Source organism: Squalius cephalus, assembly GCF_949319135.1.
Source record: "Squalius cephalus genome assembly, chromosome: 17".
Taxonomy (NCBI): domain Eukaryota; kingdom Metazoa; phylum Chordata; class Actinopteri; order Cypriniformes; family Leuciscidae; genus Squalius; species Squalius cephalus.
The window spans coordinates 31933067-31946747 of record NC_137138.1 but is presented as its reverse complement, the minus strand read 5'-3'; the positions used below and the strand labels follow the sequence as shown (position 1 = coordinate 31946747).

The following is a 13681-nucleotide window of genomic DNA, read 5'->3' as shown; positions in this document are numbered from 1 at the left end:
CATGACAATGTGATTTTAAAATTGAAATCAAAATATAATGTTGTCCTCCGACTGAATAAAATCATTGTCTGAAGCAAAACAATTTTTGAAAGTTTGTGGCGTGCCCGTCACACTTTTGGCAACTATTGTCGAAACGTCCAGACTGCAGATCGGGGCAGAAATCTGGGCTAAAGTGAAGTCATTTAGTGTATAGGAGCTTTAAGGGACCGTTCACACAGAAAAGGTTTCTGCATTCCACTATGCTTTTTTATTGTTTTTCTATATTTACATTGAAGGATGTGTCAGAGTCTCGTGTGTGACACAGTGATCTAAAAATGCAGCGCTCCCATTAAAGTAGCCTAGTTCAACTTTTTTTAAAAACACGTCTAGACCTTGTTTTTTTCCCCCATTCCACTGCCCTGCCCTGGCGAACTTCTCGTTCAAATGGATAGTTCACAAAAACTGAGGATTCTGTCACTTACCCTCATGTCATTTGAAACCGGTTTGGAAAAGTCTGTTTTTGAACCCACGTTTGACTTTCATTGAAAGGACAAAATAGTTTTTAACAGCAGAAAGTGAGTCATGCAGATTTTGAACCATGTGATTGTGAGTAATTGATGACAGAATCTTCAGAATCTTTGAGTGATTTATTCCATTATTGGCGCTAGGGATGCTAACGATTAATTGACAATCGATTAATTATCGATAATAATTGAATCAATAAAACTTCTCAATCGTCGATTAAGCAAGGTCATGCACAAGTGTGCTGCTCAACCACGAAACACGAAAAACGTATGTTTGGGACCATTTTACATTAAGGCCAGAGTTACACCTTCATGACTATAAGTTTGCGTGTGCATTCACAGCCTTTTGTTTTGTGCAAATGTATGTTGTAATATGGTGTTAATTTTGTGTAGGCCTATTTATCTGATTTACTTCCTATAGGATGCATTTGGTTAAGAATTAACGAGGTATAAAGCGAATCAGTGATCATCCTCAGCTTCAGCGCATGCACTCAAACAGCAATGCACGACATCATTAACTATGATTGGGAGCGTCATATTACATTAAACTTATAGAGAGAACAATATTGTAAAAAAGCGTTGTGAATTCTTTGGTTTTTTATTTGCCTTTTCAGCGTGTTGCTCCAGGAAGAGCACGTAACTAGTTCAAGTTCACTTGTGCATTCGTGTCATTTTGTGCTGTAACCATTTTTAATATTATGTTTATTTTGTATATGTCTGATTAATCTGATATAGAATGCGTTTCGTTGAGTTAAATAGCGTGCTAGCAAAGGGCTTCAGTTTACCGGTGTACATTCAGCGCTTCAGCATTCGCTGCTCAAACAGCAATGCACGACTAATAATAACTAAGATTGGGACTGTCATATTACATATCATTATTATGAGAACACTTTTGTAATAAATCGTTGTGAATTCATTGGGTTTAGTTGCAGTGTTTCAGCGTGTTGCTCCAGGAAAAGCACGTCCACAACAAGGGTTACACATTCTGACTAGCACACATCTGAGATGGCATTGGTGACACGTATTAGTCATTATATTTGATTATTAAATAATTAAATGATCAATCACATCGATTCATTTTACAATCGCACTAGCCCTTTATTTAGACTTACAACCCTTCTCATTCATTTACTGAGGAACATGTGGTTTTAAGCAGCATTTGCACACCCTGTCAAGCTGATAACTATATGCCACTGCAGTGTTAAGGCTAACGATTAATTGATTAATGAGAATTTGTGTAAATTGGCATCCCTAATTGGCGCAGACATTTGAAGGGAACTCTGTCACCCCTTTACGTGCGGAGGTTTGTTACTCTAATGCTTTGGTCATGTGTTTGCGTCTGTGTTGACGTAGTTGCACAGAATTGTGCAAAAAACACACAAAAAACAGGAAGACCTAGATTCTGTTATTGTTTGCTTTTGGTGGACAATAGAAAGAACAATCTTGAGTCTGAGGTGTGTTTAATATAAGTCTCGGTTTTGAGACCTCTGATCCAGTTTAAAACGCATTATTGTACTGAATCATGAGGTAAAGGGTTATCCTAATCCATTTGAAGTCATCGTTGATTTACCTTGTTCAATGTCAGATGCAACTGTTCAATTAGGCTATTTTGATCTAGGTAAGAATATTCCTGAACCTGTGTTTTTTTTTAGGTTCTGTATGAGCCATTTGTCATGTAAATAGCTAATCTCAGGCTTTATCTCTGTTAAAGATGGCTTTCTCCCTTTTAAATATCATCTCTTTGTTAAAGATGGCTTTCTCCCTTTTAAATATGATTGTGCGCATGGTTTGAGTTATTAACATTGTCTGTCGGTCATTGTAACCCAACCGTATAAACCCAGAGGATCTGTCAAGTGGAATCTTCTTTGCTAGTGTTTTTTTTTATCAAGCCGCTGTGTTTTCTCAACCAGTTTTTCAACCTTTGTGTTTATAAGTCATGTCAATCATTAGACTTGTCGCACAGACATTAGCCACATGATCTAGGGGTCAAGTAAGTAGTGAGCACCAAATTGGATTTATACTTTGGTCTAGAGCCTCTGTTGAGCCTTTTTCTTTGTGACTTGCTTTCAACAGGATATAGTTCTTTGAGATGAACAAAAGCTCAACAGCTTGAACTCTATTGTAGATGAAAGGGATACTCCCGCAGAGCTGAGGGATATGAGAAATGCCATCGTAGTTGTGTGTGTGTTTTCTTGATACCCATCCTCCTTTTCTCCCCTCACAGGATCGTCCCCGTTCATTCGATGGCTTTAACATGCATTCTCTGGAGAACTCTCTGATTGACATCATGAGGGCTGAGCAAGACACTCTGAAAGGTAAGATAAGAGTCCACGAAAGGAGATTGTGTGTCAAAGTACCGTATTGATGTCCAAAAACCTTTGTCCTGCTCACGTGGTTTAAGTTGCATTGCTCTCTCCGTAATCAAATGGAAGCTGTAACTGGCTTGTCCTCCAGTGAGGGGTCGTTCACACAGTTGCGTTTCTGCTTTTCTTTTTCTATGCAAACATGCACTAAACAAATGTTTGCCCATTGTGGTCGCATAGTACTTCTTTTGAAGACTCTTGCAAAATGACATAACTTTCAACAAACATTCAACTTTTAACTCAGTAAAAAGTTGTAGTTGCAGTCTTCCAGCGGGAAAGTTGCGCCGGCCAAACCGAACGATCGAGCGGCGGCCGCTTATGACGTCAAGGCCGGGTCGCGCCGGCGCATCGAAACCGGAAGCTGAAGAAACCATCGTCTAGTGTGAATAGGTGTTCGTGTGTTTAAATGGAAGGATTATGTGTTAAGTATATTATGTGTGAATGGATTATGTGTTTGTATGGATTATTATTGATTATCAAATAGATGAAGTATTTGTAGTAAATGTTATATGTTCTGGAAAATGGAACATTTGGAACCCTTTCCCAAAAAGGGGTGGGGTTTGGCCTATTTAAGCCATGGCCTAACAAGTCAGGACTAAGACATTACTAAGGTAGTGCCTCGAGCAAACACCAATCCCTTTAGTATACTGTGGATACCTGTTTTTGCCTGTATATAGTTTTTTTGTTGGAGTATTTTCTGGTTTTCTGTTGTTTCTTTGGTACTTTTGGTACTTCTTTGGTACACTTGTATATATATTCTACACTGTGGACAAACCTCTCTGACACTGTAAATAAATTTCATTTCTACACCCCTTTACGTTTCTCCCCGAAGGCAAGCTGGTGGGCTCGTCTTCATCACAATCCGCAAACGTTCAGCCGCATATAGATCAAAACTGCCGAACGTCACAGAGAAATACGTCAAAACTGTGCAAGCTTTAGGGGTTTTGAAGGACTCGATCTACTCCTGTATTCATTATCGTTCTGAATCCGATTCTGGCAAAGTCTTTGACGAAAACATTATTTTCTCAGCTTTTTGTTGGAAATCATATGTTGATTTGACGGAGCTCCAGTTCTGTGACCAGTGTTCCATTTATTTATTGCATCACTTTCATATTCTTCTTTTACGGCAGCAGAAAACGGATCGCAAAGCAGTTCTTGAGGCTTCACCTTTGATATCAGTTGTAAATGCATTCAAACAGCAGTTAATGAGCCCATGACGTTATTCCAAGCGTGTATTAGAGCATGTTCTGGAGCACACAGTGGATCTAATCTTTTTTTATGGTCACTGCTGGCTACAGCCGCTTGTTATTTCCCAATTGAGCAGAATGGAATTACAATGAAAAAAAAAAAAGTGAACGGGCATTAAAACGTTTCCTTTTTGCCTTTGGAGACTTGTTACCTTTGTGCTCTCTCCAGTGGCATTTTCTACCCTGTGTTTTCTTGCGTACTTATGTAGATTTCTTTAACAACAGATGTGGTGTTACATTTTTTGGTGTGAGAGTGAGCAGCTGTAAAAAGCGGCCCATTAGTGCTGAATCATTGCACGCCCACATACACACGCACATACACACAAACAGAGCAAAAAGAGAGATAAAGCTCTGTGTTGACCTGCAAACAGTGGTGTGTGTGTAACGCTGAAGCTGCACTGTTCTTCATAAACACATCAGCCTGCTTTCAGGACATGGAGAGTTTGTGAATTGTAAACTTGTGATCTGTGGCGGTGCTTTGAAGGGAACTGTTAGCCTACATTTTGGTTTATTTTTATGTGCATTTTCATAAATGGTAATAAGAACACCTGCAATAAGGTAATCGACGTGAAATCAAATTTGACCCCATTTTCTTTCTTAATCAACATGGTCTGATTGTCTATGTGCACGCTATTCTGTAAATGAAAATATGAAAAACAAAGACTATTTTAAGTCTTTATATTTAACTGCACATTGTCATATGAGCAGTCAGTCTGTAATTTTCCTAATTAAAGTTTCGCAGCTCTGAGAGTTCAGTAAGTGAGTCAGATGTTGATTCAGAAACTGCTCTGACGGGTTCGGCGAGTTCATTCAGTGAACAATTCATCAGGCTGATTTAACACATGATGAGTTTGTGGGTGCTGTCGAATGATTCACCATAGAAATCGACTCATAAAAATCATTTGTTTGTGAATCAGATTGTTCTTGCTGTTTGCTTGTTTTTGCCTACAGCCTTCAAGGACAACTTGGTTCGGTTGTTTTCTTCCCATTTCAGTCAGTCTCTTTTGTCTCATCACATTCGGCTCAGACTGTAAGCTCGCAGCTCAGGTCAAATATAATTTAGTTTGCCGTGGCACTGCAGATTCATGGTGTTAGGATTGACCTCCACAATCAACTTGAATTCAGGCCTGCGTCTATTCTGGTGTTTTCCATCAATTCTTGATGCATAAAGTCCTCTGCCATTTTATTTTTCTCATTGAAGATCACAACAAATCATGTTACTGAAGTAAAAATTGGATCCAAATGCCATTTCATGACTTTAAACAGGATCATTTGATGTCATATTTTGTATTTTTACACTTTTGACCATGCTTAATGCTACAAATGCAGTTAACACACTGTGGATAGGGTGACCACCATCAAACAAACCAAATGTGGGATGATTATAAGTTTGTGTGGGGCAATGTGGGACATGTTTCCAACACCAAAACATAACCTGAAACTGTTATATAAAACTTAATAAAAACATTTGTATTGTGCCTTACAAGTTCTTTGTTCTTTAGTCCCTTTCAGAAAACACCATCACATCACAATGTAACATCACATGTCTTTATTTTACATGCCATTTAAATTCAACATCACTGAGCCCAAAGGCAGCGGCATCATGCAGATCACTATTTTTGAAACAGTTCTGACCAAGTCCAACTAAAATCCAACAAAATAAATAAGGAACAAATAAAATATAAAACAACATGAAATTAGTTAATTGACAGTCTTGCATATTAAGAATATATTAAACCAAAAACTCATATTTTTAGAAAGGATGTGAATTAAAACAACAAGTTGATAAATTCTGTTAAATTAAAATTTGAATGCACCGATTTATCCATTTGTTTTCTGACAGGGAACACATGGAACGAATCACCGCTCCACATTTTGATTGACAGCCGTCACAACCTACTAGTGACCGTGTTTACTCCTTTCTTTTCAACCATTGGATAGGATTTAAAACGAAGCGCTGTTACATAGGTGAAAAACTACGCCGCAAAAAGAATAAATAAAATGCTTTCTTAAAAAGTCAAAAGAACACATGCACGTTTTCTTAATATGATAATTAAAAACCAACGGACATTTTCTCAATATGCGACGTGCGGGACAAGGAGTGAAAATGCTGTGCGGTACAACGCAAAGCGGGACGGGTGGTCACCCTAACTGTGGATTTTTAAAAACACACACAATGAAATCTCTGTTGGACGGTTTCTTGAATCAAAACTGCTCTCTCCCTCATAAATTGTAATTTAATAACCAAATTGAGTACAAGCCTCAGGGTCAGCGTCTCTCTAGAAGAGCGTAACTGCCCCCTCAGACCCAGAAGAGTGACCCCGCAGACACCAGCCCAGTGTGGCAGAGATGACAAACAAGAGACGGGGAACAGAAGTAGTCCAGTGTACAAGTTGCTTTGAATGGCTTCCAGCATTGTCCTTTGCTTGTAAAAGAGCTCTCTGTTCTTGCTAAAGCAACAAAATGGTGTGCTGGCCCTGTCCACCAGACTGCTCTCGCAGTGAACAACAGGAGGAGGGGGCGGCCAGAGCCATGTTAACACCACTGAGAGACGCAAACCGTGATGTTTCCTCTCATTCTTCTGCAAGAGAATGAAAGTGATCTCGATCCGGGAGAGACACCCGGAATACGTTCGGACTTGTAGTGAACGGTCATACCAAAAAAGGATGATGAAATGTAACACCCGAAAGCCTATACACACACCTTCTGATGACCGTTTTCATCACTTATTCCTGTGAGTAGAATGGCATTTTTAGGGATGTGCACCTTTACGTTCAGATGAGTCTTGTGAACCATGTCAGCGAGTAAGTACCACCAACCTCAAACCTGCTTGTAAGTTTGCGTATGAATCAGTCGTCGTTAATGAGTTCACAAGTGAGACTCGCTGAACCGCATACACACCTGCAAACCTGTTGCTTTCGGCGAGGTTTGCTGCTTTGACATTGAAATAGGCCAATCACTTGACTTGTGCAAATCTGGGTCAAGCCGGAGTGTTTATTTGAGGGTTTGGGTGGGTTCATAAGCCTTCCTATTTTTGTCAAAGCTTGTATTACTGTAAAGTTGTTTGAATCATATTTTTTTGTGGTCATTTTTATGGTTAGGGGTGTTACTTTAGACATTGGTGTTGTTTCAACACAGCGTTGCTACCTAAATATGTTGTTTTATTCTGACATCAGAATTTTCTGAAACTATTTCAACTTCTGAATCCAAGAAATCTTTTTGTTTTTACTTTTGTATAACATCTGTAATGTGGATTGTGGGCTGTAGATTAATGAGACTTACATCAGTCTAATTACTGGGCGGTTGTTTTTATGACAATGTGTAAATCAGTTTTGTTGTGCAAACTAAATTTTAAGCATTTAAATTTTGAAGAAAAATATTATTAGTTATGGTATAACACAAAGTCCAATTGTGTGGTTGGGGAACTTTGTTTAGGTGACATTTAACTTGTTTTTGCTTCTGAACAGCCACCTTTACCAAGTGACAAATAACGTACATTCAAGTGTGAAACTAGAGACTTGTTACTCTCATGTGTATTAATACAAACGTGCTGTGTGTCATTTCAAACATGCGGCTGATCTATACCCTCCTCTCTCGAAGGTCGCCTCGGATTCACCCATCCCGGAGGAGACAGCCCCTTGCCCATAAATGGTATGTACATGTATTATACTGGTTTAGTGTGCTTGTGGCTCAAGCTGAAGGGTGGGCTGGACAGACCCAACATGCTATTGTTAAAATAGTCTGCATGTTTCTTTCAAGGAAGCACTAAAATAGGTTTAGTTTGGAGCACTTTTTCTAACTAGTTCACTGGTCATTTGATTTACTGATAGGACTGTAGGATTTCATTTGAGACATGAGGTAATGCAAATATTTATAGTTTGCCAGTTTCACCTCAATTAAGGCAAATGAATGATATTAGTATCATATAAGCGTGTATTATCTTGTATGGTTGTGCAAAAATCTCAATCAAGCCTGTTTTTTGGATTTATGAACATGATAACTTTATTTTAATATGAGATACCATCATTTCAACTAGGCTACATAGCTGTTGTTCCTAAGTAAATTTGAATTGTTTAATGCAAAAAGTAAAATGCTGATAAAATGTAGTACACATGCAAATAGTCAAGACATGTTTTTTCCACTTTTTTTCTCTTAATGAAACTGAAGTATTATATTATTTAAATATTACATTTATATGCACCAATATAATATATTAAGTAGCAATAAATGTCGGTATCTACAATATAATTTTACAATAATATAAAATGCCATGCAGAGATTTCTATCAACATTTGTGGATTGTTTGAACCGTTTCACTTGAGTATTACTTCCTACTGAAGTTTAAATCAGAAATGCTAATAAACGTGCCAATACTCACTAAATTGTGTCTCTGGTGAATAGTCATTTGTTTATCGGCAGGAGATAGACTGAATCACACAAGTGCTTCCTTAAAAAAATGCATGCAGCCAGTCTTCTGAGTCACTGAGCCAAGACGATACAGACAGTTCAGTTTGAGTCCTGTTTGAGCACTTGGCCAACAAACTGTGTACATTTTGCAAGATTTTGATCATAATCATCCAGATTAGTCGGCTAACTGATCTAAACTGGCACATACTTTTCAACACAATAGTTTAAAACGTGAAATTGATTCAGTCAGGTTTGGTATAAAAAGCATAGTTCCACTGTTCATTTTTCTGGTTTAGTCAGGAAGTTCACTTTTTTGATTGGGGATGTGTTACTTCACGTGTGATCATTTTATTTTACATGCAGCAAGGAATTATGGGAGGCGACGAGGTAAAGAAAACTTTTAACAAATCCAAATGAGCAAAATGAAAAGGACTTTCAAACTATCATAATTATCGGTGGAATAATCCAGCATCTGCATGACATGTTTTGGGGCGTTGTTAATTGTTTGCATGAACACTTGCAACCTTCATTTCCATTTGTGTATCGATTGTGTGCCTCTTTCCTGAAATACTCAGAAGATTTTTTTATTTTTTATTTTTGGTGAAGAGTAAATTTGATTGGCTTTTCTGTGTTCTGTACAACCAACACACACACACACCCATCCAGGCCACAGTTGTGACTAAGTCCCTTACATAAGTCTTGTAAAGCAGCTCAGGCCGCAGTTGTGTCACGTCAGGAGGAAATCTGCTGGAGTGGCTTGAGCCAGTGAACTAATACTACATCCTCCAGCGCTCAGCCTGTTACTGACGGCTCATTCTGTGTCCACTCAACCAGAGGTCCCCGGATAAAAAATACTGAATTTTAGATAGATCATTTTTTTATGGCACTCAGACAGGTATATTCTATGCAATTGTGTTGATAGAAATAAAAACAAGATGCATTTCTAGGTTCAACATTATTTGTGGTTTAGAAATTCCTCTTTAAAAGAAAAAAATATCAGCTGTATGCAAAGTGACACACATTTGGTTTGCCAATTTACTCATAGACCTGCATTAAGATCTCCATATCTCTGGGATTGCACTTTATAGGGCATTTAAAATTAAGATACTAAGAGAAATGTTTGTTATAAACCTAAATCGAAAAGGATATTAAGATATCTTTAAAAACTTTTTGAGTTGCATGCAAACTTGGGGCAAAAAAAGTGCTTTTTCCCATTTTTGAAAGGTCACCGTTGGCATATAATGCAACAAAGATTGTTAAAGTCAACAGATTTCACTAATAGACCGACCAATCTCTGTGTAAAAATAAAATAATGATGCCGGCATCTTTATAAAGTCATTCTTACCGCCCTGAAATTCGGATCCAAATCTCAGGTGAAAATTGACCCCTCCCCCCCTCTACAAAATATTGGATTACTCAGTGAATATACATTCATGACATTTAATATTTTGGCTTTGATTACTATTTATGTTTGTCTTTCTTCAGAAAAAAATCTTATCAAAATCTATCATTTTAGCTTGAAGTTTCTGAAATTTGGTTGATTTGACACGGAATGACCCTGAAGCTTTAGTGCATGAACATGTGCTGGCCATTCACACTTACATTAACAGATTTTGACCAGATATTCTCGTAATTGTAGAAATGCATTTCTACAATGCAGACTACCTAAATCTGTAATGCACAGCTTATTATTTTTGTATAAATTTGGCAAACAAACATTTCATCCTACGTTTGCACAAATGTGTTTCAAAGATACATTTGTTTTCAAGTCAGGAATCTAGTTTGTTCATAACTGATATAGTATAAAGTACATTTAACTTGAAATGTTAATCTGGTTTGATTTAATTTGTTCAAAATTTGGGGTCAGTAAAATTTTTAAAAGAAATGAATACTTTCATGTATCAAGGATTCATTAAATTAGATAAAGTCTGTAAAGACATTTATAATGTTATAAAATATTGCTTTTTCAAATAAGTGCTGTTCTTTTGGACTTTCAATTCATCAAAGAATCCTGAAAAAAACAAAAATAATAATAATATTGAATGATATGAGCACAAAATCATGACACTGAAGACTGGAGTAATGGTTGCTGAAAATTCAGCTTCGCCATTGCAGGAATACAGTTCATTAAAAGGTTCATATGAAAATAGAGAAGTAACTTAAACTTGTAGTAATGTTTCACAATATCACTGTTTTTTTTATAAAAAAAATGCATCCTTGGAAACCATGAAAAATCTTACCAACTCCAAACATTTGAACGCTAGTGTACACACATCCTTCCTTTAACACAACTCTCTGTGCAGAAAATGACCTGCATTATCATTGGGCTGATATCTAGATTGGAGCCGTAACTCAGAAATCCCTACGCTTTTCAAAATTGCACGACCAAGATGATGCAATTGTCTGCCTTAGTGTTTCTTGGGCTCCGAATAATCCGTCAGTGGAATTAATTTTCCTGTGTGGTGCACAGATATTGTAACACAGATAATAGTTCCTGCTCTCTCTCTCTTCAGGACACTCGTCCCTGTTCCCGATGGAAGACGGCTTCCCAGACGAGGAGCGAGCGGATCAGAGCCTGCCTGGCCTGGGTTCCCCACACTGCTTCCCTCACCAGAACGGAGAGCGGGTCGAGCGCTACTCTCGCAAAGTCTTCGTGGGTGGCCTCCCTCCTGACATCGACGAAGGTATTGCACGTGTTTCGGGTGACCTCTACTCTCATGCTTATGAAAACAAAAACAGATTTCAAGGTTCTTTGTTAGCTTTGGAACTCTTTCCACGAAAGCTGCTTGCTCTTATCTGGTGTATTATCTTTTCCAGATGAGATAACCGCTAGTTTTCGCCGCTTTGGGCACCTGTTTGTGGACTGGCCTCACAAAGCAGAGAGCAAGTCGTACTTCCCCCCGAAAGGTGAGCTGAGGGTTTCGCACTGGGAGAGAAGGGACCCTTTTAAAGGCTTTCGAGAAACGTTTTAGTTTCTGCTGGCTTGATCACATGACAGCACTTTGGCACTTATTAAAGGGACGGTTCACTCAAAAAGGAAAACTCTTGTCATCAGTTACTCAACCTAATGCCGTTAGACTTTCGTTTGAAACACAAGGAAAGATATTTTTAATAGGGCTGGGCATTGACACAAACTTCATGATTCGATATTGATTCATTGGATCTTATAAGGTACAGTACATGGCAAATTTCCTCAAGGTAAAAATAATATCTCTCAACTAATGCTGTAATCTATACAGGGAACGCCAGTTGGTACATCACTATAATATTAAAGGTTACAATTAACTGATTTGTACGCTACTTCCATTTAAATTACACACAAGGACATTTTTTTTTATAATAATAACATTTTTAACGACATAATAGTTTCTTAAATTATTTAAAAACATTGAAATGGTGGCTGTGAAGGATTTAGTCAAACACATTTAATATTAAAAGTACAATGAATATGCAATATAGTGCATATATCCTCTCTAAGTTGAATGGCTTTTCTGAGGTAAATGTGATGTTACGTCAATTTCGCAAAAACTCCCATTTATCGCAAAAAAGTTTTTACGCTCGCATGAGGTGGTTTTTCAGGCAATTCGAAAAAGAAATATTTCGCAAAACTGCAATGGAAACAGTTTTTACGCATTTACAGTCACCTGACGTAGATGACGCGGTGTGTTTGGACAGAATACGAGACCGAGTTCTTTATTAAATTCATATAAGACAAAAGAACTACCGGAATAATGGATTCTAAACCTCAAATAAATGCCACAATCAAGAGAGGAAAAAATGAAGTTTTAGTCGCATAACATCGGTTAATGGAAACGCCGTCGTTTCGCAATAGTATTGTGTATTGTTAACAAGCTGTATTATTGACGTCTTTCTGCGTTTGAGACCCTGATTGAACGATTACATGAGACATGATATGGGTTTTGGCCAGTTGTTCTGCATCTTTCGACATACTTCTGATGTTCATTCATGTTTATTTCGTGCCGTAACTAGTCGTAAAGCCGAAGAGATGATCGGTTCACGTGCCGCTTCGGTGCAACAGCGATCTGTAACTTTAAAGAGCGCCAAACCTGTATTTATTGTTTGAATTTTGTAATAAAATGTACAGAATTTGAAATCTGAGATTTTGTTTCATATCGGAAGTCACAAAGCTTATTGCGATTTGTTGGTTGGGAGGCGTGATGCAAAGCTTATTTCATCAACTGAAAACATAGACTGAAAGATCGATTCTTGGGATTTTAGAATCGAAATCGGTTCTTCAAAATGAGAATTTTTTTTTTTTTTTTCTTTTACCCAGCCATAATTTTTAAGGAAGCCTGCAAGGTTTCTGTCCCTGCACTAATCGTCCATTCCACTTGTAAATGCAATCCATATTTCATATGAGCGGTGACGTGTTTTGAAGAGACACAATCACTTAATATGATGGACAGTGAATATATGAATTATATGTGAATAAATCTGTCTCTTCAGAAGACTTGGATTAAACCGCTTGATTCATATGGATTAGTTTTTACAATGTCTTTGTAAAGTTTTGGTGTAATGGACTTTCAATACAAGGACAGATATATCTCACATTCAAATCTTAATGTGTGTTTCAAAGATTAATGAATGACTTATGGGTTGGGAACGACATGAGGGTGAGTAATTGATGTCACAATTTAGATTTTTGTGCTACGGATAATGTTAAAAGACAAGTTGTTTTGGTATCATATCCTTTTTTTATGTATTCTTTTAATGTCAAATGTAGTAGTTCTGCCTTTCCTGCAGCTTTCTAACTCTAAAATGTGTTTCCCCAAAGGTTACGCATTCCTCTTGTTTCAAGATGAGAGCTCAGTTCAAGCCCTTATTGACGCCTGCATCGAGGAGGACGGAAAACTCTACCTATGTGTTTCCAGCCCCACCATTAAAGACAAACCTGTAAGGATGCACTTTTAAACCAGGCGTTAGACTGCCCTCATTTGTCCTCATAAAACCTGAGATTTGTTTCTCAGTGGATTTGAACTCGTAAAAACTAGATTATTTTTTCAATGTATTGTTTTGTAACAGGTCCAGATTCGCCCGTGGAATCTCAATGACAGTGACTTTGTGATGGATGGATCCCAGCCTCTAGACCCGAGGAAGACCATATTTGTGGGTGGAGTGCCACGTCCACTTCGTGCAGGTG

The 13681-nt window shown here is 37.8% G+C and overlaps 1 protein-coding gene across 2 annotated transcripts in view; it reads left to right on the top strand.

The window, feature by feature from the left end:
* The window catches only part of cpeb4b (cytoplasmic polyadenylation element binding protein 4b), a 33034-nt gene that overhangs the window by 12894 nt on the left and 6459 nt on the right, over nucleotides 1-13681 (top strand). Inside the window, exons 3-9 of one of the 2 annotated variants that reach the window (XM_079847017.1) lie at nucleotides 2728-2818; nucleotides 7714-7764; nucleotides 8884-8907; nucleotides 11034-11204; nucleotides 11338-11427; nucleotides 13316-13434; nucleotides 13564-13678. In XM_079847017.1, coding sequence (XP_079703143.1) covers nucleotides 2728-2818; nucleotides 7714-7764; nucleotides 8884-8907; nucleotides 11034-11204; nucleotides 11338-11427; nucleotides 13316-13434; nucleotides 13564-13678 — 661 coding nt within the window. The remainder of the gene's footprint in view (nucleotides 1-2727; nucleotides 2819-7713; nucleotides 7765-8883; nucleotides 8908-11033; nucleotides 11205-11337; nucleotides 11428-13315; nucleotides 13435-13563; nucleotides 13679-13681) is intronic. The other variant, XM_079847018.1, reaches the window with a different exon arrangement.